This window comes from Parasteatoda tepidariorum, chromosome 4, assembly GCF_043381705.1.
Source record: "Parasteatoda tepidariorum isolate YZ-2023 chromosome 4, CAS_Ptep_4.0, whole genome shotgun sequence".
Lineage (NCBI taxonomy): Eukaryota > Metazoa > Arthropoda > Arachnida > Araneae > Theridiidae > Parasteatoda > Parasteatoda tepidariorum.
Window position 1 is genome coordinate 43,385,012 of NC_092207.1, and position 11,897 is coordinate 43,396,908.

Here is an 11,897-nt window from a genome sequence, read left to right on the forward strand (position 1 = left end):
AATGTATTTTATTTATTTATTTTCTTGGAAATGATTGAGGAGTTAAAAATATTAATTTTAATCTTAGAAAGATATATAGCCCTTTCACCCTATCCCTGTTTACTTAATTGAACAATTTTCACCTGGTAATTTGCTAGACTAACTGATTTTGCAAAGCAGAAATGTAAGAACAAATTAGAGGTCGCACAATGGTCATAATGTGGTCCCTTGGATAAACCGCAGAAATGAATTTGAAAAATGTCAATGTAATTATTCAAAATGTCACCAAAGTGTATCAGTGTTTGAAAAGGTTAAAGAAACACAAATAATTCACTAAGAAATATATTTCATTTATTTATTTTTCGGAAATGATTGAGTAGAAAAATGATTTATAGCACTTTAACCCTGTCCTTGTATAATTATTTGAACTATTTTCACTTGGCAATTTGCTAGTCTTACTAACTTTGCCAAAAAGAAATATAAACTTATTCGAAATGTCACATAAGTGTGTCAATGTTGTAAAAGGTTAAAGAAACACTAATAACTCATGATGAAATATATTTTATTTATTTACTTTTTGGAAATGATTGAGCAGAGAAAAATATTCATTTTAATCTTAAGTAGAAGAATGATTTATAGCACTTTTACCCTGTCCTAACAAGCACTGACCCATGGAAGACACCAAACTCTGTTTTGGACAGTGGCTTTCATATAACATTTTGATTTTTGGTATACATTTTAAGTGTAACAACAAAATTCCTTTATCACCCGGACGAGTTTTTAGAAAAATATTTTTTACTATACAATAATCAATGTCCTCCATGGGTTTCAAGGCTGGATACAGGTCTTGTGCTTAACATTACATGAAATGTGCGATGAAAGTGCAAATGTACAAAAATAGACACTGTTTACATAATAAATAACAATAAAGTTTCTGGCGGCTTAAGTAAATGAGCCCTATCGAACACACATTGCATACATACACTTCTTATATTACAAAACATTTCGGGAAGACCTTTTACAATTCGCTACTTTGTATTTGTTCTGAAGACGTTCTGTTTGCAAACGGGTTTGTACATAAGAATAAATGATTACACATAAGAATAATTCACACACTGGTTTTTCAGGAAACTTCTTTTATACAAGAATCGAAGGAATAAGAATCAATTTAATAAATATACAATATTAATTAATCAACAAGCCTGTCCATTAAACTCTTCCTGGCTAATTCTCTTCCCTCTGTATATAAGAATTATAAAATTTAATGTATAAATAATGAGTACAGATGAACCAGGAGTAAGCTAGGAAGTTTCAAATGCAGAAAAATTTTTTTCAAAATAGTAAAATGCAAGCAAATTATTACCGGATGAGGCAGTTGTGAAGTAATCTCGTAGTAATTGTTTGCCTTTTGATATTTTGAAATTTTTTTTTCGGCATTTAGAACTTCGTGGTCTACTCTAGGTTTATCTGAAGTAACTTTTCTCTAAACTTTAAATTTTAAAAAACAAATGGAGGTGAAACAGAATTTGCCTTGAAAGGTTTCAACCATGGTACAGTTGTATCGAAAAGTTCAGAAAATACATCTTTTATACTGAGTTAAGTTGAGGCAAACTACAGTTTATGTAACAGGTTTAATTTGACAAGAAGTTAACTTTTATTTACCTACATACGATGTGTTTAAGTAAAATTACCTTTAAAAATCATTTGAAATATTTGATTGATTAATCTAGAAAAAAATGGATACTATAATGGTTGTTTTTCTGAATTTTTTGTTTGCTTTATTTCAGTATGTATTGGTTCTTATGGTTAAGCAAGCTAACTATGATTCATTAAAATTCAATTTGAAGCAATTAAAAAAAATTTAAGTTAATTTTTAATTTCGTTATCTTTCAGTTTCAATAGTAATTCAGTTTTATATTTGGAATAATTCAACTACTATAGCACTGCAAATAAAGTTGTAATTTTGATTCACTTGTTGTGTAAAGTAATTTACCTTCGGAATCAGGGGATTTAATCTACAGTGTTATTTCATGCTTTTACTGAGCATAAGTAACTGCTTTACTTTCAAAGTAAAATTGTTTCCCAAAATGTTCATCTCATGAATATTCAGTAACCTGTTTTATCTTAAGTATATAGTAAGAAAAAAAATCTACTTCTATAAATAAAATTTGACTTAAAGTACACAAAAAATAAGGTAAAAGTAAAGCCTTTTGGTGTTTTTGATCAACAAAAATACATTAACACTAACAACACTATAATAATTGCTTGGAAGCAAGCTTAACACTTACTTCAAAAAAAGAAAAAAAAAGTTGAAGCTCCAAAAGAAAAAAAAAAATGTTCACTTCAATTGTTGCTTATGAAAAATATACAAAAATAGAAAAAAAAGAAGGAAAAAAAACACGGGATAAAAATTATAAAAATCTCTTTGGTATGCAAGTTCGTAAATGACAATGAGAAAGATTGTCCATCAGTCTTGTTTAAAAAGTTTGTATATTACAGAAAACTCGTTTCCAGTTCATTCGATTATGAGAAATGAGAGATCATTGAAATAATTCCAAACCAAGGTAAAGGATTTTAGTTGAAATCACTGAAAATATGTGAGAAAAACATATGCACGTAGTTCTATCTTCCAAGTTTTCCCTTGGGTCATTATTTTGACATTGCGAGCTTTAAGTTGTTGTTCTCGAAAAAAAATACGAACTCTTTGGGAACATTCAGTGAAGCGAGCAAATGATTCTCATTTTTGTGATGCTCACACACCACCGAAAGATCACATTGATTCCAACCGAATTTTTGAATGACTACAATTTGTGGATAATGTTCAGAAGTTGAACTCGTTGCGTTCTTATCAGTCAGAGTGCGTTAACCATTTTCTTTTCACATTTGGCAAGGATGCTCGTTTCAATAATTCGAAGCCATCGCCTTGTATTTCAGCTACTTTCCACAGAACTTTCCACTTATCCATAGAAAATTATTTAGAAACAAAACTCGCTGATCAGGATATCGCACTAAAAAAACATATTTTAAAATTCTTCTTATGAATTGAAAACAAAGTATTATCATTGTAAAATTTGATTTGCTTCATGTTTAATGAGATTTCGCAAGGTTTTCATTCCAAAAGTAAAACTGTCATAAATTTTTGAAACAAAATCTATTTGTAATTGAGTTTTATAATTAGTTTCTACCACTTAATATGAGTTATAGTATTCCTGAGTATCTCAAAAAAAATTTTTTTTGGTATCAAAATTTTATCGGTGGTTCATTAACTTCGTAAGCAATTCCTAAATAGATGCACATAGGACGTTGTAGTCTCAACTTCCAAATGACTGTTGCTTAGCATTTCCAAGGCGTTATTCAACCATCAGCCAATGTTTTAAGTAACGGTTGCCATCAATCCTTACTTAATATACTTTTTCTTCAGCTGTTGTCATCAACAGGGCATTAAACGCGTTCTTTAAGTAAATTCTTGAGCTCTATTTACAATTACTCTTTTGACAAGAGTCTCACAATGTCAACTGAAAAGTCTAGTTTTGTTTTGAGGTAGCCACCGCACTCGGAATTATTATACTATTGATTAGCATCTGTCTTTGTAAGCATCTGGACTAAGTGATGGAGCAGTTGTCAAAATAGTATTATTTGTAGTCACCGGGCGGGTACTGTAATAATACGAGGGATCTGCAATGAAACGAAAAAAGCAATATTAGATACCATGCACAAAAGTTAAAATAAGACATATTGTTAACGTGAACTTTTATGCGTCGTAGTGCGTAGTCTAATTGGAAAATCCGACACTTTGTAAGCTGCCCACGTCATTTGCTAGGTTTATCGAGCTGAGCCTTGTAGACGCATTGCAATATACATTGCATTTGCATAATATATATATATATATATNCACTTTTGGAATTAATCTTTTTAAATGCGTTTAATTAAAATAATCAACGAAAGAAACTTTTTTGTTTTGCTTCTGTGAACCATTTTTCTGAAATTTTCTCAAAACATTTAACCTCATCAATAATAATGTAGAAAATGATAAATTTATTTTCAATTTCTGTCCAATTTATTATCTTGCAGAGACGAGAAATCTTGCTTAAAAGTTTTCTAATTTGGCAAAACGTTACAGAAAGAATAGTTCGTCTAATTAAAAACAGCGAATGGAGTATTGGTATTCAATTATTTTTCGGTATTTCATTTATAGAAGGTCAAACAATATCTTTATCAACAAAGCAATGACATCATTATTTGCATTTTTATGAACAAAATGTGTACTATCTTGACTTGCTAATCTATGTAATTGCTAATGCTTTGTATTAAATTGCAAATCTTATCTTGCTAATGTATGCTATCTTATCTTGATAATTCGAATCTCGGTCTCGCGATTTAAAAGTCTGGAAGAGAAAAAAGCTGACCGAATTTCTTATGAACTCAATTTTAAATAAATAAATAAAAATAGCGACTATTTGCTTTGATTTTCTTTCTCTATAACTTTAATTTTTTCCCCACAAATACAAGAGAAAAAAATATTCGAAATTGGATATCAGTAGAGTTTCCGTTAAACAGAAAAATTTCAAAAAATTTAAAAACTATTCAAAAAATCGTTCACAAGAACCGGCACAAATAAACTCTATTTGCTACAGATAGTGTTGATCAGTTATTATGTTATTAACATGAATATCAAAAAATAATGTACTCCTATCTGAAGCAGACGTCAATGTAATATTCTTTAAATAACATTCCATAGTGTTTCCATAGAGTTGATTTTAAAAATAAGTGGATCATTTTTTTAAGAGGTACATAAGAAATAATCAAATTTTTCCTTGTTGATAAAAGGTGTTTTTAATTTTTCAAATTTTTTTTGTCTGTCCTTTCAAGTTTGAAATATTAGGGTTTGACTGTATTTGCTGGTCTAGATTAAAGGACTTAGAAATGCATAACGATCTTCTTTCCTGATCTCTGCTCGAGCAGAAATAGTTAACTAAGAGTTATGAGATTAAAATGGCGAAAGGTGTAAGATAGAAAGTGATAGAACTCACCTACAATGCTACTAGTTGTATACCCGTACGAACCGTAGGCAGATGTGGAATATTGAGAGTAGGGAGACGTGTACGAATATTCTGAGCCTGGAACAGCGGCAACTCCTGTTCCCGGAACAGTCATACTTGTAACTGTAAATGAATAAAATTATTATATACTTTGACTCAAGCATGATTTCTTTATAACATTGTCAGAGAGAACTTTGCTGTACCATCGAAAGAAGATGTAAAAGCAATAATTGTTTAATTATGCATCAAGCTATCACATACGTTTTAACTTACATCTTTTTTTAAAATCAAGCATAAAGTTTTTCAGATTTGTTAGAAATACTTTCTTTGAATTATCATTATGTAGTGTTGATTATAAATTTGTTAAATACTCTTATAAGGATATAACTTTTTATTAGTTGTCATTGTCTTATGGTATTGCAAACACTATTAAAAACAGAAAAAGAAAGAAAAATGAATAAATAAATAAGTATAATTTGCTTATAAGGGTTTTTAAGCCCAATATTTAATATTTCATATGTAATTCGACTCTTAAGTTTTAAGCGCCACTTTATTTATAGAAAATTTACATTGACTTCTTTCAATAAAGTGTCTAGTGCTATAAAACAAGACGAAGTTATTTTAAAGAATTTAACATAGTGTAAAGATTGTAAATCCATGCCTTCTGTTGGAAAAACATTGTATATCTCATTAATCTTTTAAATTTATGAATTTCGCACGTATTAAAAAATTGAAAAAAAAAATGAGGTTCATCATTTTAATGCATTTTATGAATCTTTTAAGAGTTTCTTAAAAATTAGACTCTGTGTACTTTTTTACATTAGTATATATTTAAAAAAAAAAAAATCTTTCGAAAAGCCGTTTTAAATTGATAATTCTATTGTTATAAGATAAAAATTATTTTTCTTTCATTGTAATTATTTATTTGGTTACATAAGTTTTTACTTAAAATATAAAAATTTACTTCAAACATTGAATTTGTTTCTTCAAACTGACATTCGAATTCGAAAAAAAGTATTTTTGATTCATTTTTATAATTAAAAAGTAATTAAATTAAAGTTACCTGATGGATATTGCGAAAATGATGGTAAAGGTGTATATGAATTAGGACTAAGAGGACTATGTACTGGTTGTAAGACTGTAAGCGCCGAAGTGCCCTCGTTCAGTTCGGCTTTCGCTGGTGAAGGACTACCACCACAAACATCACCGGTACTTCCCACTGAAAATGGAAACGCACGTAAATTATTTCTCTCAGATTAGTAACACTCTCAAAATAAATAAAATTGGTTGCAAATTGACCAAGCTGGGCAGTCGATCCAATTTTGTGTTTATGACTATTAATTTTCAACTTGTAGTTTTGAGTCTCGTAATTTTGAGTTCTATCCAGAAGACAAGGGAACACCTTGATCAAACTCTATGACAAATTACTCTTCGTAATAATAGTCTTTAAATTAACGTTCCATGGAGTGAAAAACCGCAAAAAACTCCCTCGGGAATTCTAATCCATTGTCCGTTGACCGTTGAAGATATTTTGTGTCAGCACTGTTGTCAGTGTTAGCCATAAACAGAATTCTTATCGACCAACCATTGCTGGGATTCGAACCTGGGTCATCTCATTGGGAGAGGAGCGCTTTAACCGCTGAGCCAACACGGTTTGATTTGATCAATAATAAATAAATTCTTTCTCAATTAATGTTAATAATTAATAAATTCTAATAAATTCTTTCTAAGTTAATAATTAATAAATTCTAATAAATTCTTTCTAAGTTGATAATTAATAAATTCTAATAAATTCTTTCTAAGTTAATAATTAATAAATTCTAATAAATTCTTTCTAAGTTAATAATNAGTCCAATCTAATAAATTCTTCCTAAGTTAATAATTAATAAATTCTTTCTCAATTAATTAAGTTCAAAGAGTCGCAAAAATTATCTAAAGATAAATATTTTTTATATTTTCTTTTTATTTTTTAAGATATAATATATTATGTTAACCCTTTCTTTCTTTCAACAAAAATGCACAGATTTTTTGTTATAAACTTAGTACTAATAAAGCAGACTTTGTATAGTTAATTAGTATAGCAAACTTCTAATTAATATCGCAGACTTCCAATTATCGTGGCGTTAATTATAGCAAATTAATTAGCAATACGCCGTTCTGTTTCATCAATTGGCTATAAATAAATCAGAACGGCGTATCACTCATGTGTTAGCACAAATGGCGACCAGCCAAATTACAGATAAATGTAACATGGGAAATTGAATGACTCATTCTGAATCTTTAAAAAAAAAACTTTAATCTAAACAACAAACTTAAACTCAAATGCGAAGAAAGTTTAAAAAAAATGTAAGCTTTACCTGTTGCGTATGGGTTGTCAAGAACGTTTCCGGGGTTGACAATTAATTGTTGCTTTACTTCTTGCATGCTGATGGGTGTGAGTGGAGTTAATGAGCCGCTTCCTGCATAAACATATAAATGACATCACTTCCTCTCTTCACTTTTCACAACATTTATTAGAAATAACCAATTTATGGGTAAATAAAGAAAGGAGGCCGATAAAATGTTCAAAAAAGGAAAGTGTAGAAAAAGAGTGCCCATTTAGTCGAAAGAAGTCCACAACTTTATAAGTAGAATAAAAAATATCTCATATAACGTTGGAAAAAAAATATGTCTAGATATAGTTTATATATAGCTTATATAAATTTATTTAAATATTTAGTATTCCTTTTGTGATCAAATTCTATTAGTTGATCAAAAAGTATCTCATGTAATATTGAAAAATTTAAAAGTGTGTGTAAATAAAGTTTATATGTAGTTTATGGTATCGATAGTTCATAGAAATTTATTTAAGTATTCGGTATTCTTTTTAAGAATAACTTACAATGCATATTTAACTCATACAATGTTGGAAAAAATTAAATGTTTTTCGCAGATATAGTTTGTGTATAGTTTATAGTATCTATAATTTAGAACAGTATCTATAGTTTATATAAATTTAATTAAGTATTCAGTATTTTTTTTTTTGAGAAGAAGTTCACAATTCTATCAGTTGAATAAAAAACTTCTCATATAATGTTGGAAAAATTAAAAGTGTGAGTATAGTTAAGATTCAGTTTATAGTGTCTATAGTTTATACAAATTTATTTAAGTATTTAGTACATATTTTGAGAAGATTAAAAATAAAAAAAGGAAATTCTTAATATCTTTTTTTAAGTCTTATAAATTTTAAACTAGATTACTTTTTAAATGTGCTGTTGAATTTTCCTTGGTTCGAAATTTTTCTTCATTCAATGGACAATGGAGAAATATTGTTTCAATCACATAGATAGCTATATTTTTGAATTTCTGTCATTTTTTTGAGAAACTGAATTCTGGATTTTATTCTATGTTGATAAATTTACGCAAATGCTGATAATTAAATAATTGAATTGAATTAGTTTATTTCATATCATTCTCATTTAATCATCCTGAAATTAGATATGAAAGATATCAGTCCAATTTAATAAATAGTTACGTGTTAGCACTTCTGTTAAGTTTTGTAAAACTGAATTCTGGACTTTTTTTAACTGAGTTGGTAATAAAATTTATGCATATTCTGATAATTAAATTATTGAATTAGTTTACTTCAAAGCACTCTTATTTAATCACTTTGAAATTGATAGAAGAAACATTACTTCTAATGGGATTTTTATGTGTTTTTGCTTCTGAGAATTTGTAAAAATTGAATGATTGGTTGTTTTCTCTAATAGGATAATAAAAATTTACCAATAAATGCTTGTATTAATAATTAAACTATTGCATTGAATTAAATTACTTTAAAACATTTAAAGCATTAAAAGTAAAATGGTTTTTACATGAGAAAACTTAATTTCAGTGAGGAATTCATTTATGATAATGACTTGATAGTTGAAAATTTATGTATAATGAATATTAAAAAAAAAATGTTTTTTTTTTTAATTGAATTGGTAAAAAAATTTAAATTCAGTAAAATTACAATATTAAAATACGAAGTCAAAATTAGGAAAGAAAAAAATAAAATTTTTGTCCCAGGTTTTGAAATATTTAATTTTTTACAACAATTGTTACATAAAATTAACTAAAGATTTATTAGTGTTTTTATTAAGCAGCACTGAATTTCATAATTTTGTTTTTACAGATGTAATTACGCAATTATAGCATCTCGTTTAAGAGCTACAATGATGAAATAATTGTTGCTTTTAAGTAATTTTTAAAAATCTAGATGTTAAGGAGAGGGAGGGGGTGAGAGAGCAGAGAAAAAGAATCAGAGCATAAGAAATGATGTCAGTATATGTTCCATAACCATAAGAAGCGGTCACCACCACCAGAAAAAGAATATACCAGTTTGAGACTGGGAATGCGTAACGTACCATATAAGAATTTACTGTTGTAGAATTTATTAGTAAATACTTTTTCTTCGTTTAACCATTACAAAAGTTAAAACTAATTTGAAATCAAATTCAATTCATATGTAGATTATTGTTTACATATTGTGAAAAATTTATAACCATGAACATTATAAAACGTTTCGCATTCCCATAATAAAAGGAAGATTTATAATGAAGAAAAGCAAAACAATTTCAACAGTCAGTTATACAGTTATAACAATCATCTGGATAAACTTGATAAAATTTTCTAAAAATTTGCTCTTTTTGTTATAATAATTATATCAATACTATGCATAATTATAACAATTATCTGTATTAGGTTGATAAAATTTTAATGAAATTTTTTTTCTTTTTATGACAATGATCCGAACAATAAATGTAATTATACAATAATTCTAACAATAATTATAACAATAAATGCATAATTATAACAATCATCTGAACAGAGTTGATAAAAGTTTACTGAAAATCTACTCTTTTTGTTACAATAATTATAACAATGCTATGCATATTTTTAACTACCATTTGGATAATGTTGGTGAAAGTTTACTAAAAGTTTACTGTTTTTTTTCAAATTTATTATAATAATTTTAATAATATTAAGCATAATTATAATTATCGTCCAGATAAGATTGATAAAAGTTTACTAAAAACTCACTTTTTATGTTACAATAAATTTGAAAAATTTATTAAAATTCCTCTTAATCTTAAACTACTGTTTACATATGCTTTGGTCTCGCAGTAGATTGATCGTAATGACACGGTTCCCGGTAGAACACCGAAGTCAAGCATCACCACTGGCTGCTGTTGGTAAGCGTGTGAGTGACCATTTTGATCAGCCTACATAGGAACCGAGGGTGTGCGATATTAGTCCTCGTTAAACTGTTCTACAGTAAAGTGCTCGATTTCACGCGCAGGTCGTTGGGCTACCAAAGAGGATCATGCCATCACAAAATTGTGATGGCATGTCTTCGGATCATCTTCAGGGATGTTTCCCAGACCGTCACCAATAGCCCATTGTGCAGCTTTAGTACGACGTACATAAAATACTTACCTACATTTGTTTTGCAACAAAACTAATGAAATAAATTTTTTTGTTCGTGATAAATAAATAATTGAAACATGAGGAATAAATATAAAGCTGTAAACGTGATAGTTTTTTAAAATTTTTTTTTATATCTTTAGTTACAATAAGAATTCGTAAATGCAACTGAAAAAATAATAGCGGAAAGATTTCATTTACTAAGATAATTGATAAATATGCATAGTAACATATCAATGCAAGCATTCAATCAACTAAAAACAAAAATAGGTAAACTTTTCTAGTATAACTTGCAATGTAAATCAAGTTTTTCTGAAAACGCAGTAAAATTTTTTAAAAAAAGAATTTAAAACACAACATTTATCGCCATTTTAAGTAAAGAAATAAAATAAAAAATCCATTATTTTTGTTGAATTCTGCTTCAAAATAAAATACTTCTCGAGAATTTTTTTAATATTTAGATCGAAGATACATCGATAGATTGAAATTACAATTGGATAGTTGTAGCTCGAGAAGTGATTTAGAATTGAAGTGATCGAGAAGAAGATCATGTGATTTAAAACAGATTTAATTGGATACCTGCAACCGACCTCACGCTTGCAGGTCGAAACTGATTGGCTTTTGAAGGACAGATCTACATACGATAGCGTCACTTACTGTCATCCGATTGAAAAACAATATATTTCCAATGAATTTTTAAAGACGTTCATTTATATTGGTTTCTAAGAGCTGTAAATTTCTTTTGAACAGAAACAATGGACTAATAAATCGATATTTTTGAAAAATAAATAAAGTTTCTGCTTTTATACAACTTAAAAATATTTTTTATCAAAGTTCTTATAAGGTCTAGATTGTGTAAATGATCTATTATTTATGAACTATTATTTTCATTTTTTAACGACAGTTAACGTATACCGAGAATATAACTTAATTGAAAGAAAATCTAAAAAAAAATAATAATAATAATTCACGCAGTAAGTATTTTTAAGACTATGCTTTTCATCTCGTTATGAAAATATAGCAAGAATTTTCATATTTGAAGCAATATACCCTTTGGCGCAGAATTTTTATTAATCTTACTTTTCATACTTTTTCATTATTTCGTACTAATTTAGGTCAAAATAAGTGAAAATATTATGTTAAGCATTTTAGTCATTTATGGTTATAAAATACAGTATAAACACCGGTGCCTTTTTCTGCGTTAAATCTTCCACACACGTTCCCTTCCAAACAATAATTTTCTTCTTCTTTTTTTTGTGTGGAAAATGTGCACTTATTTGCAGTTATTTAGATCTAAGAGAAACAACCATTTATCGTTGAAATTTCTTTAATTTATAAAATGAATTATTGTATAAACTGCTTTCTATAATACAGAAATTCCACAATAAGTTTTCGTTTGCAATTAGAGCTTCAGGGAAGAAAATATATATA

General features: G+C 27.9%; 1 protein-coding gene across 6 annotated transcripts in view; it reads right to left on the reverse strand.

The window, feature by feature from the left end:
- Positions 1 to 524: 524 nt before the first annotated feature.
- LOC107444558 (paired box protein Pax-5) overlaps positions 525 to 11,897 on the reverse strand; it is a 92,232-nt gene continuing 80,859 nt past the window's right edge. For 3 of the 6 annotated variants that reach the window (XM_016058722.3, XM_016058721.4, XM_016058724.4), the window contains 4 exons: positions 7,376 to 7,477; positions 6,082 to 6,237; positions 5,010 to 5,141; positions 525 to 3,654 (listed from right to left, as the gene is read on the reverse strand). In XM_016058722.3, coding sequence (XP_015914208.1) covers positions 3,554 to 3,654; positions 5,010 to 5,141; positions 6,082 to 6,237; positions 7,376 to 7,477 — 491 coding nt within the window. In that variant the 3' untranslated portion in view covers positions 525 to 3,553. The remainder of the gene's footprint in view (positions 3,655 to 5,009; positions 5,142 to 6,081; positions 6,238 to 7,375; positions 7,478 to 11,897) is intronic. The other 3 variants (XM_071179728.1, XM_071179729.1, XM_016058723.4) reach the window with 1 other exon arrangement.